Source organism: Athene noctua, chromosome 2, assembly GCF_965140245.1.
Source record: "Athene noctua chromosome 2, bAthNoc1.hap1.1, whole genome shotgun sequence".
NCBI lineage: Eukaryota > Metazoa > Chordata > Aves > Strigiformes > Strigidae > Athene > Athene noctua.
Window position 1 is genome coordinate 157,208,534 of NC_134038.1, and position 18,780 is coordinate 157,227,313.

Consider the following 18,780-nt stretch of genomic DNA (forward strand, 5'->3'; position numbering starts at 1 on the left):
CTGTTTCTAAAAAAGGTCTCTGGATTCTATGGCAGGATTTTGGAAAACTGATTTGAAAACTTACAGTTGCATAACACTAGCTAACTATAAATTACTAATTTTTTTTTAATTCTAGAACTTACTTTAGAGTTACATCGACAATAAAATAACAGCATTTAAAACCCTGATCATACAGACACTCAAAAGGCAGATCCAATAGTTTCACCAGCTCCTATTCACAGTATCCCATTTGAGCTGTAGTTCAGAAAGTGCCTAATTATTGCTAAAGATGTATTTGTATTAACTTTCTGTACAGTGTTTAAATGGTGTTTTGGCTGGGAAGACTTTGACTTTTATCTTTGTTGCAAAGATTTTGCCTTTGGTATGGAAAAAAAATCATTACACCTGTATTAAGAAATTAACTTACCAGAAATCAATTTAAGTATGTACTTCAGAAAATACTTTCAGAGCTGTGTTCTTGGACACAGATCCATGATCCTAAATAGATACTTCCAAAAATTCTGCTTTTATGATCAGAGCTTTTCTCAACTTTAAATTGCAAGGGAAAAATAAAGCTTGTTCGAAGCATGTCAGCCGTCTCATATGGAAACATTTTACCAGTTGGATGCAACACGTTAATACTACCTGCTCACTTAGAGAGCTAGCATTTCAACTGATATTCAAGCTGGCAGCTTCTTCAGCTAGCAAACATCTTTAGTTTGACAGCTGCAAGTCTTCTTTCTTCCTCAGGGAGTATTTTCAGTGGACACATGTAACCAGGCTTTGAAATTTCTTTGAATTAAGTGAAATAGTTATGTAAACTTCATACCAAGAAGTTTAGTTCATCAAATAAGGGCGAAAATGTGTTTAAGTGCTGCATTCTAGAGAACTTCCTGAAATAGTTTTAGCCACTAATGTAGATTTGATTCAATGTTTGTCATTTACATGACACTGCATTTGGTTTAGTTATCACAAGAGAGACCTTCCTTTGAGCTTCAAAGAGAAGGTGCTGTTTTCCAGTCTGTAGTTTAGTGTAAGGTAGGATGGTGTTGAGGAACAATGCTGCCTTATTGAAATGTATTTTTTCTAGTACACGAGTTACTATACCAGCCTGGTATTCTGTGTTCGATTAAAAATACAGGCCTGTTCTGTATTTTCAGCAGATTTTTTAGTTCAAGTTTTCTTTGGGGAACATTACACTTCGGTTTTATACCCCCATTAGAGTCGGAATTGCCTTGATTTATAACTTCAATCAAAATCAGTAGGGAGCAGGCCTATTTATACCTTAGTTATGTGACTTTAATTCTCACCAGTGAAATCTTCTTTCATTATAATTAACTGCAGCAGTAAGTTTCTTGACTTTTTTTCTTAGTTAAAATAATATTAGATAAATATAAGGCCCAAATGTAAGTAAAAACCTGACTTATAGCAGTGCTTAATGCTAAAAAGACAGTGACATTTACAAATCATATGGAATATCTACAAGACAAGTTAATGTCAGGGATTCTGATGCCAAGAATGTTTAATGTGAAGAAGAGTGGGAAAGATTCTCAAACACTGTGGAAGATATAAGGGTAACCATGTTTCCTTGTTGAATAATAAAAATCAAGGAATTCTTAAATATCTATCACACATTTCAGTAGATGAATTCTTTAGCAAAGTAATTAGACTGCAACACATTTAAGCTTAATAAAGACACCATAAAATTACTGCATCTTATTTGGAAGCAAAGGCTTACATTTAGAATTAAAGTGTTAATATTGTGTCTTCATTGACCATCTAAAGTTTGCAAATAGCGAGTTTCCCTTAGGCACCAATAAATGTTAGACAAGGTTACTTTGGCTCCACTTCTGAAGAAACAGAGGTATTAATAGTAAATACATAGCCAGTCATGTGAAGTTTTACTCTGTGTGTCAGGAAACAACTACCTCCCAAAGCCTTCAGTATTACTCTGCACAGCCAAACTGTCGTTTCTGTAAAACTGTAAAAGTATTCCTATGGTTAGGTGAAGGTAAAAGTTAGCCACAAGGTTGCTAACTTTAATTTAAAGAGAAGGTTAATAATTAATTAGATTCTTAAAGTAACCTATTAGCTAATGTTTGATAGCTACTTTAAAAAGATATTAAACCTTACAGTAACACTCAATCTTTTGGTTTTTTCAGGCCCCAGACAAGTTTGCAATGAAGTAGTGGATCCTTATAGAGCAAATCAATTCTACTGACAGTAGACTTCAGTTTCTTGCTTCCTCTTTGTGAAGCCTTTTAGAAGCTCAGCAGAAAACAGGTGTGCACAAATCAGAGTGAAGAATGATGCCTAAGTCTTTTAAAAACACTCATCTGTAAGGAATAACCCATGCTAAATAAAATACGGGATTAATGGAAGAAAAATTGCTTAACTGGAGTAACAGTATTTTTTGTTGCTTGTCAGTTTCATAAATGAAGTTGTTAGAACCTTGGATTTTTTTCAGCATCTTGTTCCTCACTCTTTAGTTTTGGAGCTTTTTACTGTGTTTATTTTATAAGGATGAGAAACATAATAGAGCTGGTTGAAAACAGAATAGGAGGAGAATACCTTAAAGTGAGACTTACTCTCTCAGATTTTGCAGAACAGTAGGCAGACGCTTAGTTACATTTGTCTATTTCACCATTCTGTCCCTGAAGTGAGAGGATCTCATTACCCAAAAAACATACTTTATATCAAATTTCAGTAACAGCAAAGTAAAAATCAACTTGAAAAGCAGTTTCTCATTTTACAGGACCTTTTCAACCAGCCATTGTCAAATGTCTCTGTCCAGTTTCCCTTTTAGTATGTTGAGAGGGGGAAAGAAATGCATGGATTTTTGCGCTATTAGAATTTATCTGGAGAGAAATAAGCAAATGAGTAAGAAGAGAGGTAATTGCTATTTATCTACTTCCCTAAGGAAGAAAGGAATGTATTCTGTGATTCTGACTGTCATAGGGTTTGTGTGGGGAGATTTTTTTATTATTTTCTTTCACTTGCCAGTCTCTGGTGAGACTGGCTTCTTGTTTCGTAGGGCATCAGAGCATTTGTGCCAATACAGACCTTTACAACTGGCAGCAATCACATACCACTCCACTTCTTTATTCTTGTCTTGTTGCTAGTAACTAGTTGTTAGAGAAACTGTGACATTACTCTGGCATGAGACATCGATGACCTCCCAGTGGAGAATAAAGGAGTATGTAGCATACATATTCAGGAATCAAAATGGCTAGTATGTGGAACACCTTCATACATACTTTTTCCTTTACAAAGATGAAGAAGAGTTTGAGCCTGAGAAAACTGGAATCAACAAAAGGGGAACAGAAGGAACATGGACTTTCTCTAACAATACCACTGCAGGACACTGTCACTTTCTGGGTATTGCAGTGATAATATTTAAAATGTCATTACCTTGAGAGCTGTCCAGTGATGTAATCCATGTGGGAATAATACTGTTCCGAAAGAATGGATATGAACCTAAGTAGTGAAAAGTGAAAGAACTCCTGAGACCTAATACTACCCCTGCCTACTGATGTGTGACTGAGAGCCCTTACATTACTAGCAACTAGAGTATTAGAATAATTTTTAGAATATTGTTAAAATTTTAAAACCAAGTTAAATGTGATATGAGGACTAGAGCTGTCATATAACTATTTCTATAAAGCTTGGGTTTTGTTTAGACTCTATTCCTCAGCAGAAAAATTACATTGACAGTGATAAACACCAGCGTTACTAAAACAAGGTTGTGTTGCCCACAGGCATTTGCACAGATAATCATTAGATACATAATAACCCAGAACGTGGCTTGTAAAGCAAGTTTACACAGGCCAGGAAAAACATTTTAAGCATACTTCATGTTGATACAACTTAGATACTAGTAATGAGTTTTTATTCTCACTGTAAAATAATCAGTTGGAAATTTAAAAAGTTTGGATCCTAGGAGAAGAAAAATTGATTCAGTTTCAGTGTTTTCTTCTAACACTGTTAAGAATCAAAATGTAGTCTACTGTACAGATCACACACATACTAATATTTTACTTTATTTAGTATAATAAGCTGATCCTACAATTTAACCATCTGAAGTCGGTCTTAATTTTCTGAAATTGCTGCCTTTTTTTTTTTTTAGTAGGTCTTGAAACCTATATTCTTACAAAGAATGGGTATGTGAAGACCAATTAAGTCTTTAATTCTGTGTTAGTTTCTTTAGAACTCATCCTAGTTATAACAGTTATCGAAACATGATGATGAACTACACCTGAAAATTGATCTCCAAGTAGTAAATATGAGTAAATGTCAGGAGACAATATATATTGTAGGTATAGTCTCAGAAGAGCTTGTTTACTACTTTCTTTTACCTTTTGTATAAAGTCTTTCTCCAAGACAGAAGAGCAATCTTTCAGTGAATCATTCTGCTCTCAAATATTTTTGTCTTTTCATAAATGCTTGGTATGTGTTGTCATACTTTTAAGTGATTTTTCTCCTCTTTGCAATAACTCGTGATTATTGGTTGAGCTATAATGCTATCTGTTCTATTAAACTCTTTTTACATATTAAGATCAATAGCAAATACTACAAGTAGCAAATACTACAAGTATTAACCATATTACCTTTAACTGTCAAAAAATATAAGCAGTAAGAAGGTTTTAGTTGTCTGAATACACATACCATTGCAAATTTGTTCATATTATGAATTAAATTTACATAGCATTTCAGCAGTCAGTCTTGAGTTAGCAAGAACTATCAACTTTTATAAAATATATCTAAATTGATCAGTATAGGCATTGAAGAGACCCGGGGTATGGATCCATGCATTTATAGGCAGGAGAATACTAGCTGTAAATTCAATAGCAATTTTAAATGTACCTGTAAATGTTAAAATGTCACAGTTTGCATACGTTTGGAAACATTTTTAAAATACCTGAACTTTTGAAGTTATTTCCTTAAAAAAAAAAAATAGAATAGCAGCCTCTTACCTTTTTTTTTTTTTTTACTTGTATGAATTGCATAATGCAAAATACATAATCTTTTTCTGTGTTGGCTAGTTCCAATTCATGATAATAGCCTTCAACCATGAGCCCCCTTTCTTCCTTCCACGTGTGAATACGCAAGCGTATTTTGTGCAGGTATACTAGGGTATACTCTCCACTTACTGCTGTAATTTGGTGCATTTGTCAGATGGTAAGTAATTTTCAGGATTCACATTTTAGCTAGGTGAGCTGCAGCAAGCAGTGTAGAGCAGCAGGTGGCACTAGTGTGAATTTTTTATCTGTGTGCAGGCAGATCTCTGAAGAGGATATACTGTAAGTAACCTGTCAGTCCCACAATGACTGGTATTTTTTGTCTACTACCTGGCTCCAGGTCAGATACATAACAGCTGAACTGCTCCTGCATGCAGAGGGCTTGGAGTAGCAGCTGTGTCTCTGCTGCCTGTCAGATGCTCAGCACTGAAATTTGGCTGGTCCCATGACATTCTTAAGTGCAAATGAGATGCAGGAATAGCTCACAACTGGTCTTCCTGGCCTCCTTTCCTGACCAGCATGCAAAGAGATACAAGGCCAGGTAAGACTAGGCAAGAGAGTTGGCTAAATATAGTCATGGAAGATGTGGAAAATAAAAGTTAGGATGTGAAGTCTAACTTTTCCCCTGGCCTTCTTGCAGTCACGTTACTGTGCAGCAGTTGATCTGTAGTGACTGTTTCTTCCTGAGGGAGAGATCTGCGTGTAGCAGTTGTGTGGCCCAGTTGCTGGAGGTCAGCTGCTTCCCCTTACCCAAACATAATCAATCACCAGTGGTCAGCTGCTGTAAAACATCAGAGATCTTACGATGATTGCAGTAGGCAGATTTTTAGTCCCATGTCAATCATGCAGCAGCTTGACTGGCACTGAGCCATTAAGTTGGAATCTGTGGCTGTTGTGTTGGTCACCTCTATCTTAGGTTATTTGTTTGAAGTTTCTGACTGTTTAAGAAAAAAAAATCAGTGCTTATTGAAAGTCCACTGGATTTTTCTAACTTGGTTAATCCTTACATCAATAGAGTGTTTTACCTGAAGGTAAAAAAAATGAGGCATTTTTCAATACAAGTGGACATATGCTTAAGGGTGCAGCACACAGGTCAAAGAAGACACCGTGTTTAAATACTATATTCTTTTGTTCAGTATCGCCACAAAAGAATACAGAACTGCACTGACTCATTTCAGACAATAATGACAAAAATAAATTTTAATAACTATTTAATAAACATAATATTTAATAAACAATAATATGATGTCCTATATCACTTCCCAAGGGCAAATACACAGAGATACAAGAAATAAGGAGCATCCAGTTGCATATGTGAATGGATCCAGCAGTCAGAAACACCCATAAAACAATGAGACATGGAGGCAAAACAATCCATCATGCCTCAAGTCATCATGCTGCTTATTACCTTTAAAATGAGTGTATGGTAGCTGTATTTCATCTTTAGGTTTAAGGGATTATTTTTTCAACAAGTTTAAAGATGGATCTGTACTCAAAGAGATCCTAACAGTTAAAAACTTTTTTAGTCTCAATGTGTAACTTTAATTGGAATATACATTTAGCGCTACATTCTTCCATCAGAATTGTAGTGTCTGGTAATGCATTGTAGATTAAACTTTGTCCTGCTGACTTTGCTTTCAAACTGGGTCCCGCAACTCCACTATTCAAGGGTCAGAGTTTATTTGATCTAGATACAGCATTCTTAGGCTTAGTGAAAAAAATCTAAGCAGGTGTTTTTTTCTTAGAAGCAGATAAGAGAAGAAGAGAATCAGCAGCAACTGCTTCAGTCCAGGCCCTGGGCTGAATGCAAATTCCATTTGAGAGAGCGTTACATGGGAAGCTTCTAGGGAAACGAGCATTTGGTTTAAGTTCTTTCAATGCAGGTGCATATAGACATATAAAGGATATTTAGTTATAAAAAGTACACATGCAAATGTACAGTTTGGGGAGAAAATAATATAGGTCATCAGAATTATGTTATTATGCAAGGTGAGCTTTTGCACACCTGGTAGCTAATGAAGAATTTACAAATACACCACAGTATCTACATACTGCCAGTTCTTAGAATTCTATTTGCCTAGATATTTTGAAGAAGGATTAGTTGTGCCAAAAACCTCACCTGTAAGCATTCTTTCAGTAAGCATTAGATTCTGTGTAACATGAGATGGAAGAGGATTTTTCAGATAGCCAGATTCTAACATCTATCCTGTTACCACAGCAGTATTAACAGAAGATAAGAGTACCAAATTCAAAAATTCTAATTTGTCAAAAATTAATTTTCTGTATCTGTACTTGACATTGAATGGAAGCTCAGTCGTGAAGAGCAAATGTCGTCACATGTTAGAAACGGGGAATGTTGACTTACCTTCCATGAAAGGTCTTGCCTGATACAGGTAGTACCATCTGTCTAGCAGTGGTCTATAGCAGACCCAGGGAAAGCGTAAGAATGGGGTAAATTGTCATCAGGTTTTTTTTCCAGAATGATTTCCCAGCCTCCAGCAGCTTGTCTTTCAGAGACGATGTCTGTAATTTAAGATGAGCTTTTTTAATGCTGTTATGCAGTACCGCTTTAGGACTGTGTAAACTTACAGTATCACCAGAATTGAATTCCACATCTCACTACTTTATTGTGTGACCTGTAGCTGACTCCTTTCATTTGTTTTGATTGTGCCTCCCGTTAATTTTAGTTGATGACCTCTACCTCTTACACTGTAAGAGATAGTGAACAGTCTTTCCCTATTAACCTTTTCTGTGCCATCCAGTCATTTATTTTCCAGGCTGAAGAATTCTGTTATATTCAATTGTTCACTGTATGGCAGCTTTTCATATCATGGCTCATCCTTTCTGCCCTTCTTAGGAACTTTTCCAGCTCAGCTCTATCCCCTGTAGGGTAGGGAAACTGGAACTGGATTTGGTATTTAAGTTGCAAGTGCCTAATAGATTTATAAAGCAGACTATCCAGAAAGCATTGGTAAGAATAGGCACCAGTGAAATGTAAGTATGAAGGACAAGAAAAAAGGCTCAGTTTTCTTCTGCCCTGCATTGAGTTGAGTGTCACAACCTTGATGTCTTCTTTCAATTCTGGTGCTTTAGAAGCTATTTGTAAAATCTAAGTATAATATAATAACTTCTTAGTATTGATCTGAGCTTGCTTACATTTAGAATATTTTTATATTCTTTTTTTGGCAAGGAGAGGAGAGGAATGGTTAAGAAAAAAACCATCAGATTAAATCCTGGCTCAGGTAGGATATCATTTACAGACTGGTATTTCCAAGATACATGGCTACTGACTGAAGATCACTTGATCATTTCTAGATACTCACTGATTACTAAACAATATGTAATATTTTTAACCTACCAGTTTCAAAGGTTAATTCTCTCCAGAGTGAGGAAGTAGGAGCAAAACACAGAGATTAGTTGATTCCCCTAACATACAGTCAGAGGCAAAAGTGCCTGCCCTGAGCTATATTAATTCAAACCCAGAATCTTCAGAACTGGTTCTGTATGGTTTGTACCCCATATATTCTCTCAGTAGAAGACTAAATTTTTGCCTGAAGTAATAACTGGCAGGAGGACATCACATGAAATAGTGGAAATTGAGGCTCTAGTTACTAATAGTCCTTTGTAGACTACTACAGAGGATTTGAATTATTGCATAAAGCGTTGACTTCTATTGCCACAGTTGCTACAGTTCTGAGTTTTATAATATGTAATGATACCTTTATCACCAGCAGAGATGTCTGCTTTTAGAGTGCTTTTCTAAGCACAAGAGGAAGGTGCCTAAAGGATAATGATGCTGCAGTATCTTTTATTCTCTCATCTGAACAAGCAATGACATGTACAGTTGCAAGTCATGGCTTCCTGCATGTTTTAAATTGATACTAAAACTATATTCATTTTAGATTTCCAGAACTGCAGAAACTGGTTTAAAAAACAAACAAACAAAAAAACCCAAAACCAAAAAAAAACCACACAAAAACTCCTATTTCTGACCTCATAGACTTTCATAGAGTAACCACCATGAGAGATCACTAAACCAGAATAATTTATCTCACTGCATGGCTTTAACATAAGCTAATCATTGTTCTTGTCCACTGCTTAAAACCTTTGCTTAGTCCAAATGAAACTGGTGATCTACTCCATGCTCAAAACAAGCGCAGTTAACTTGCTGAATTAAAATGTGTCTTTTTGTAGCCTTATTTTTTTAATGAATAACAGTGGTTTTATTGAGATACCATTTTTCAGTGAGTATGACATCATAGTGATTGTTGTATTAAGCACAAGAATAAATACTTAAGTTTAGCTGTTCTTTATACGTTTGAGTGTATGTGTTAGCACTAATAACTTTATGTGTTCAAAACAGCCATAAATGGCCAGACTATAGATGATCACCAGTTTTATCTTGTAAAGATTGATCTCTGATCAGATCTAGAAAATCTCTGTCAAATGAAGTTGCTAAGTATGTCTTGTGATACAATGTTTACCTCCTCTAATGGGTTTGGTGCATGCATTTATTTCTGCCTTTTTAAAATATGATAGCTGAGTAGACAAAACAAATTCTCAGCTAAAATGGTACTGCTGAGTCTTATAAAACCCTCAGGTTATCTTAGCATATGTCTTCACTGGATTTATCACAGTTTAATGAATTCAGTCTTTAATGTGTTCTTAGCACTTTTCCGTAGAAGTGCTGTTCAAGCTTTTTCTGTTTAAAGAATCTCTTACATTCCTCATGAATAATCTCTATAATACACACACACACTTTCCTATACAAATAGTATTTCTGTATTGTATCATACCAGCTGTAAATATGGCTAGTATTTTTTTACACCTAACCTGTACTGAAAAAATAAGTGGTATCCAAAACTCCTGCAAGGCATCCTTCTAAAGCTTTATTTAGCCTAGCTTCATCAAACTGAACATTTATCTTATTTTCTTTGTAATTGTCATTTACAAATATAAAAAGCTATTGGTGGAACCAGTATGCTGTTCATTAACTCAGTTCACTAGGACATGAAAAAAAATCATGTTTGAATTAAATTATGTTGGTTCCTTTCTTCTGTTTGGTTTGGTAATTGCGTGCTAAGGTTCAGTTAGCTTTCCCTGTCTTGTGGAGATTATATCAAGTAGTCTGCTTTGGAAAATATCTACTAAATAGACTTATTACAAAAGCAAAATTAGAAAACAAATACAGTTACTTAGTGTTTCAAATTGACCCCAGTAATAAAGGTACTGCTCAAGTAAAGTTGGGCCATATGCTAAATATATGGGGATATATTCAAAGTTGTTCAGTTGTACTAGGCTCACTAAACAAGAATAAAAGTTAATAAGCTAATGAAAAGCCACTAGCTAATGTTTATAATGTAGACAGGATTCAGTCACCTCTAATTTTTGTAGCAAATATTCTAATAAACAGAAATTACTCTTAAATATTACCTCTTTCTTGATCTTTAAAAGCTGACATCAGTTTTGTTGAAATATTCAACTTTTTACTTTAAAAAAAAAAAATCAGCTTATTTGCTTACATAATTTCTGTGCTGTGTTCATTTCTTTCCACAAAGGGGTGCAACCTAGGGCAGAGGTGTGTAAGGTACCAGTAGAACCAGTTTTTCATTGCTTCAGACTGAAAACTTCCAGGGCTTCGCACTCTTTGGGAGCATCCTGAATCTCTACAAACGTAACACACCACCATATAAAGTTGAACCTTTTCCTGGTTTTATATGAATGACAAATCATGTAATGTTTTAAGTGTTGCTCTTTTCTCTCTCTCTCTCTTGTTTTCTGCGTAGAATATTCTGCAGTTGAGATATGGCCCTCAGCCAACGAGAAGAGGTTAAAATAGAACCGATCTGTTGAAACAGCTATACCTCTTTAGTTTGTGGTTCTCAAAATATATTTAAATGACCTTTGGTATTGTGAGAGTAAAAATGTCATGCTGGACTTTGTTTCTCTGTCTTTAGAAAGCCTAATTTTAATTAATTTAATTAATTTTAATTTTGTTTCTCTGTCTTTAGAAGGCCTAATATTAATTAATCTCTTAGCAGAAGTGAAACACTAAACAATGCTCAACTGACTCAAAGTGGCAGTAACAGAGCATGGTCAGTAGTAACTATTGTAATTAAAGTGTTTGACACAAAGGTTTCTTAGAGTTGCAAAGACAGACTTATTTTGTAGATGAGGAGTTTCATATACAGCATTTTCATTAAAGTGAAAGTACATTGTTGTTAGAGATACAGTAGATGTTTTTCTAAGAATTAGGGGTTGGCTGTATTAATGTTTACAGAAATTTTGCTCACGTCATGTTCTAGCTCATTCCCTAACACCATGATCGTTCATTTAAAATGCTTTCTATTTAGTTTGGTACACAAAAAAATTAGTCTGTAAGTTGGACTTGGTTTCTGCAACTATTTTCTTCAATCTTAAATTGTACATAAATTTAAAAAAAAAAAAAAACAAACACTTCTCTTTTTGTTTCCCCAACTTCCATAAAGAGAAAGCTAACTTTCTTTAAATTCTTGATAGCATTAGAATTAATTTTCTCACTGAATCACACTTAAGAAATACCAGAATATCAACAGGCCAGCCCCATTACATCCTGGTCTCACCTATGAGGTTCACAAGGCTAATTTATATCAGTACCGTTGTCACCTTTGAAATATATAAAAGCTCAGACAGGTACTTTGCAAATCAAATGTATGAAGTGATGCCTTTATCTGAACTACGTGATTCATCTAGCAAGCGTATTTTAACTTCATTGTTCATATGATTTTTCAAAAACTGGAAATCCAGCACTGACATAAGCTACAGCTTTTTACTGTGCAAGTAATTCATATTTATTCAAGATACTACATTATACATAGCTTTCCAAAACATTAATATGGAGATATTATTACCCAAAATCATGCTAACTATATTAAAATACTATAATGTTCCTTGTATGTTACCTATTACAACAGCGTATAAACCTATGAATCCTGGCACATACCAATGCCAAGTAAGTTCAATTTACTGTGTATAGTTTTTGCAGGGATTATGTTACGTTTTGAACATACCTTTCAAACTGATTTGCTGCTTCAGGATACAGCAGACGGTAATATGTACATTTTAGGGGATTTTGTTCAATTCTTAGAGGATGAGTGTTGATGAAAGTTGTATGTTTTGTATCAGCTGAAGTATTCACTAGTTGTTCCATTGGGTCAAAACACAGAGAGGACAACTGAAAAAAATGAAAGTACTCTGTAGGTCAGAGTCTGAGGAATCCTGACAGAGTACATACTGCCCTACCGTTCGAATGCGGACACAAAACATGGGTTCACTGTAGCATTCAGAAAAAGTCTATTGATTTTTTTTTTAATGTAGAAAAACAGCACATCCTTCTTAAAAGGAAATTTTCATAACTAGTGAATTTCTAGCATCCTGGAAATGTGGGAGGTGTTCTATAGCATTAGGGGTTTTGTATGTGCTACATTACTAACCTGCCCTTGCTTCAGTTCTGCCAATTGCACTGGTCACATTCATGGCCATGTATGAATTGGCCCAATGTTTGTAGTTAGTTCTGGTAGTCTGAAATAATGATCATAAACCTAAGGTTGAGCAGAAATTATGGGATAGTAGAGGGAAGCTTGCACCGTTGTTACAGCAAGAGTTAACTTCACATGACACTTCCCAGCATTTACACAACTTCAAAGTGTAAATAGGATTAGACAATACTTCCTTCATCCTGTCACAGTAAAAAAGATGCCTTTTAAATACATCTTGTGTGTCACCTAGTTACTGTCTGATCAGGCGACATGCCTAATGACAAACTTCTGAGAGCATGTTGAGTTGCCTTGTGTCTCAAAAAATCCTGACAGACAAGCCTTCTTGATCTCCTGTTTCAGTATCACATAGATAATTAAAGTCAAAGCAAAGATTAATTAAGTAATTAATTTGCTGCTTCTACACAAATAAATATGTGCTCCCTTGTAAATATTAATGAGACCATGTCAATGAGCTGTAAGAAATTTGTGGTGCTCTGCAACGGGAAATCCTACAATACTTGGAAAGATTTTTGTAAAAGGGTTAAAAACTAACAAAGTAGTAAACTTCTGCTTTGAAAAACAAGCACCTGCCTCTGTTAGAGCAGCCCAAATTTGCCTGCTGCATCCATGAAAGCTGTTCATTCAGGGAAGGTCAAAGGTTTTGTTGTTGGTACACCAGCTGATCATCTGTAAGCCTGTCAGGCTGTAGTGCTGAGCATAACAAACTGCTGTGCATTGCTGATGTGCGTCACAGGACCCTGGGGTTTTGCACGGGGATTAGTCAGGCTGTATTTGGAAACGCCCTCAGCTGCACCTTGTGCTGCTATATTAGTGTTTCTCAAGCAAGAGGAATTTTCTTTTGCTTCTGCAGCTGCTCCTGCAAAACCCTCTGGTAAGTGTGCACAGCTTCTGTCAATAGTACTGACTGTCTTCTGCCTGCATTTTTAAGCCAAGGTTATGAGCCGAGGCATTGCTTAGCAGTTGTTTATTGTGACAAGCTATATTTTTAAAATAAAATTTTGATCTCACAGAATTGGCAACAGCATTGAAGGAATAAATATATTTACCAGTTTTTATTGAATAGGTTAATTCATCTTAATGTTCCTCTGCTTTTAAATATGTATCAGAGTAGTCATAAGTGTGGATGGATATTTTCATAGTGCTGTAGCTACGTACCATGCATGTCTGCTTTTATTTCTGTACAGCAGAACAGCAAAGACCACATCATAGTTCAGACCAGTTCTTAAAAGGATTTGGTTGGGTTTTTTTGGCAGCCTGTATGCGAGCCCTGTGTCTCTGGACTCTGCTTGCCACCTATGCTGTTGCAGTAGGACAAAATCAAGGACAGAAGAATCAGGAGTGCCCTAAACTCAACGCACAGGTACTCTCCTTTAAAAGCACAAAAGGAAACACTGTTGTCATGTTTTCTGTGAAAGCTCTCTCTCTCCAGATTTTTTGATGTGGGTTTTTTTTCCCCAAACTAATTATCAATCCAGCACATTAACTGTAAAAAGATGTAAATAATTAAACAAAATAAACCAGGAAAAATTACCTTTAGTATGCATCCTATTCCATTTCTTAAAATAGCTTAGGTAGTGAAGCAGCTTCCAGTTATTTCATGTAACATGTGCTGGGTATCTGTTTTGTAACATGTTATCAGGCAAATGTGAAGACACTCAATGTTCTGTTGTTTCATTTTCATATAATATTTACCTGTTTACTTTTTAGGTAAGTAGTCTTAAGGCTATTTCTTTGCAAAATTACAACTCAGTAATTACTAGTTACTAAGGATTTCTTACCATATTTCAGTTTACATCATATGAATGTAAAACATATGATGGTTTGGAGTTTGGTAATTAAATAATAATTTAATAATTGGTAATAAAAATAAATTAATAAATATCTGTCCTGAGCTCAGGTTATGCTAGCAGACTGCACAACCACTAAGTGCAGTTCTCCTGACTAGCAGCACATAATGGAGTGACTGATGTGACGACAGTCATGTCCAGTAGCTTTTAATGTTCCTGTCTAAAAGATAAACCTACTAACAGCTGGGGCTGCTAAGAGAAACCTCTGTTACACTCATGGATCAAAATTCAAATTGTCTGAATTAAAGCCAATCTTGCTTTATACCTATATGAGCGTATGAGCACAAGTAGCTAGTTATGAGCATATACAGATGGAGGAACAGATATGCACACTCTCATTCTGTGGTTTTTCTTATGGCTCCCCTGCTTCTTGCAATTCATACATTGCAAATAGCAGAAGTTACATGAAGAAGCTTTTCAAATATTTTTTTGTAAGCTTTGTTTTCTAGAATAAGTAGGTAAAAGTAATGTTCTGTAATAACACAAAGAAAAGGGCAGTTGAAAGGAAGATGTAAATATAAATTAAGAAATGTGACCCTTTTGTTTATAATTTCACCAAACTGTTACTTTCTGCCACCAAGAACACTGAAACCAATTTCCTGTAGCTTGCCAGGGTGTCAAATTTCACAGCTATCACTGATGCCATGTCCTGCCTTTTTTGGTACATGTCCATAAGTAAGTATATGTGATAGCTAGTCTCAGACCTCGGAATTGGGCATCTGCAGTTCCCAAAATAAATGTCATTTATTCTTGGTTTATACTGTTTTAACTGAAAACTGTCACCGTAAACTAGAAATTAAATGTAGAAATAATTGAATCCTATCCATTTTATCACTTTGATTTGCATTTTCCTTGTTCAGAGATAACATTAATGATTCTCTCTCCTTGCCAGCCCACATTTGTGTGTGCTCTGTATCAAAAGTTAATAGGTTTGGAACCTATCTAGTCTATGGCAGGTTTACCAACAAAGTAGAAAAAAAGACATTTTTTTATAACTGAAATTCAGGTACTGTCAGTAGTATTATGGCTAGTTCTTATTCATTGTCTTACTACTTTTATGACATCATGGTCATGTGAAATTTTGTGGAACATTTTTAATATGTTTATAAGTGCAAGAACAGTTGTTATTATTCAGAATTACTGACACCTAACAAATTACTCTGTCAATCCTTGAGAATTATAGAGAAGTTCCCTTAAAATTTTATCTACCCATAATGCAGGGTGTTTTCTCAGCAGTAATTTTTGGGAGGCATCCATACTGGATTAGTCTTTGTAATATAAGAAAACTTTGTATTTGCCAAGTAGTATAAGCTTACAGGGTATCAGTATAAAAATACTTTGCCCCATTTTTTTATGTCATAGAATGGTTTGGGTTGGAAGGGACCTTAAAGATCATCCAGTTCCACCCCCCTGCCATGGGCAGGGACACCCTGCACTAGCCCAGGTTGCCCAAAGCCCCGTCCAACCTGGCCTTGGACACTGCCACAGAGGGGGCAGCCACAGCTGCTCTGGGAAACCTGTGCCAGTGTCTCACCACCCTCACAGGAAAGAATTGCCTCCTTACATCTAATCTAAATCTCCCCTCTCAGTTTAAAACTGTTACCCCTCATCCTATCCCTATACTCCCTGATAGAGTCCCTCCCCATCTTTCCTGTAGGCCCCCTTTTAGGCACTGGAAGGCCACTATAATGTCTCCCTAGAGCCTTCTCTTCTCCAGGCTGAACACCCCCAACTGTCTCAGCCTGTCCTCACAGGGGAGGTGCTCCAGCCCCCTGATCATCTTCATGGCCTCCTCTGGACTGACTTCAGCAGGTCCATGTTTTTTCCCATGCTGGGGGCCCCAGAGCTAGACACAGCACTCCAGGTGGGGTCTCATGAGAGTGGAGCAGAGGGGGAGAATCGTCTCCCTTGACCTGTTGGTCATACTTCTCTTTGATGCAGCCCAGAGTATGGTTGGCTGTCTGGGCTGCAAGCCACACAGCTTGCTGTCGTCAGCGAGCTCGCTGAGGGTGCGCTCAATCCCACTGCCCATGTCACCAGCAAAGATGTTAAACAGCGCTGGTCCCAATACTGACCCCTGAGGAATGGCACCTGTCACTGATCTCCATGGTCAAAGCAAACATCTCCTTGGTCAAAGTGTTACTTAGCAGACTTACGATGATAACTTTAAAATTTCTGATTATTACTAGTAATATTTCAGGCTACATATGTAGATTTGATTGTGAAATGAGCAAGTGATTCATCAGCTCATCTATCCCAATTTAAAATTATGGATAGTGAAAACAACAGAAGGTCCCACAGTCTCCTTTGTATGAAGTTTCCTTTCTTTGTTGGCCTTTTTTTTTTTTTTTTTTTTTTTTTTTTTTTTTTTTTTTTTAAATCATAGGGACTTACACAGTTGTTTTACTGGATAGGGGGAGGGAAGTAACTGCTCCACCTCCAGCACTCCATAGATTCAAAAGTTCAGTATAATCTTAACTCCGGAATTTAACATTACACCTCATGCACACAATCAGTTACTAATTCCCTAGGATACCCGACTGGAAATGCCTACTATGGCAGATGTGAATTCACTTAGATACCTGCCTTTCATTTTACTAATTATAACCAACTCTTGTTTTATAATCGAACTGACGCAGCATGCACTAAGATATACACTGTCTCAGATACTAAGAAAAATATGTATATAAGCAGCACCCAGATACAACATAAAAGCAGCTCTGTTTGCACTCCTGCTATCCAATGTATATAAGAAACTTTATTTCAAAACTAGAATTCAGTATGGTCTTTAAAGTAAATACTTTTCCTCTTTATTTAACCCAGCTACACAGATGCATGTCTCATATACTAAATAGACAATTTTCAGAACTATCCTTGTTGTAAATGACCCATTCTGTGGTTTGTAGGACTGGGGGATTTCCAAACCTGTGTGAATCCATTACTGTCCATTCATCAAGGTATGACTATCACATTGTTAGCTACAAAAGAATTTCCTACATCCTTATTCTAGTTACTTGCTATCACAAACAAGCAGATCTTTTTTTCCTTTTCATAAATCCAATCAAGCTCAATCTTTAAAATAATCTTTTTCAATTTTGTTGTACTGGCTCCTCTTTGAAGGCTCCTTAAAAATGTCAAGAGACTAGAAATTTAAATGTATTTGTGGCCAGTGTATATGCCAACCACAAATTTCCTTTGGGAGTTGCCATCTTTTAACATGTGTTTTACAAGAGATACCGGCCTCTGAGCTATTTCAGTAACATATAGATGTCCTTGGTAAGAAAACAGAACTCATATTTTCATAAAATGACAGAATAAATAGGGGCACTTAAGTGATTCAGTAGGATATACTTTCAGATGTCACAAGGAAATATAAATTCCTTTTTGTGTGCTTATATGGTTTTAGTTCTGTATGTAGAAGCTCCTTGCTCTGAAAAGCTTTTCTGCATTTGTTATAATAAGTGCTGTGGAGACTTCTGTTTGGCTCTTTCTCCGTACGTGTTCTTCGCAGTCAGACGGTGCATCAGAATTTTGGGCCTTTTGTGTATACTCACTTGACTCCTAGAGCTTTCTTAAACAATTAATAGAAACACAAATTTATCAAATTGACTGAACTTTTCTTACTAGCATTTTTTCACTCTTTGTTCTTTCATCTGTCTTATCAGTTCTTTCCAACTTGAATCGGCTTGTCTCTTTCAACTCTGAAGAATGGCGAATACACAACAAAAAAACAACAGCTAGACTGGGCAGAAGTGTAAGATGTTGAAGGAGACAGTGTGCCAGAAAACTGGTACTGCTTATTAGACAGTTTAATTTACTTCTAATATAATAAAGATAAATCCAAAATAAAAGAATTGCTACTTGATGTTCATTTGCAGATAATAAGAAACTAGTGATGGGGACAGTGGCTATTTCAACTAACTGTATTTGTCTGAGGCTTTATCAGATGCTGTATCCATTAATGAGGCCTTGGTTTTGCCTACGAAAGCACCCGTGAGGTTGAAATTGCCTGGATTATACTCACTGCAGAAGACTTCGAGGGTTTTTTCCCCCAAAAATTAAAATACTCTTCAACTAACTTCAATTCTTGTGTAAAAATGAAAGATGTATTAGAAACAAATAAACCTTAACAACTGATCTTGAATAGGAATATCAGTTTGCAACATCAAAGCAGGAAGCTTTCATCATAATTAAAATCTTAAGCAATGTCTTGTTTAACATCATCTACTAAAGCATTTACTAAGGAGGTTATTCCTCAGGTTGTTTCAGAAACTTACAGAAGGCCTCAATCTGAAACGAAACAGAAGCAAGCAAACAGCTTTCCTCATACAGTCTCTCACTCTGATCTCTCCATCTCCCCCAACATCTGTTCTGTTTATATCAGTTATATTAGGAAGT

The 18,780-nt window shown here is 36.0% G+C and overlaps 1 protein-coding gene across 6 annotated transcripts in view; it reads left to right on the top strand.

The window, feature by feature from the left end:
* The window catches only part of NT5C3A (5'-nucleotidase, cytosolic IIIA), a 28,517-nt gene that overhangs the window by 1,567 nt on the left and 8,170 nt on the right, over positions 1-18,780 (top strand). Inside the window, exons 1-2 of one of the 6 annotated variants that reach the window (XM_074900819.1) lie at positions 13,297-13,406; positions 13,789-13,895. The exons of 3 other annotated variants lie outside the window; for them this stretch is intronic. In XM_074900819.1, coding sequence (XP_074756920.1) covers positions 13,794-13,895 — 102 coding nt within the window. In that variant the 5' untranslated portion in view covers positions 13,297-13,406; positions 13,789-13,793. Of the gene's footprint in view, positions 1-13,296; positions 13,407-13,788; positions 13,896-17,288; positions 17,340-18,780 lie in introns of those variants that run through there. 2 more of the 6 variants (XM_074900822.1, XM_074900820.1) reach the window with 2 other exon arrangements.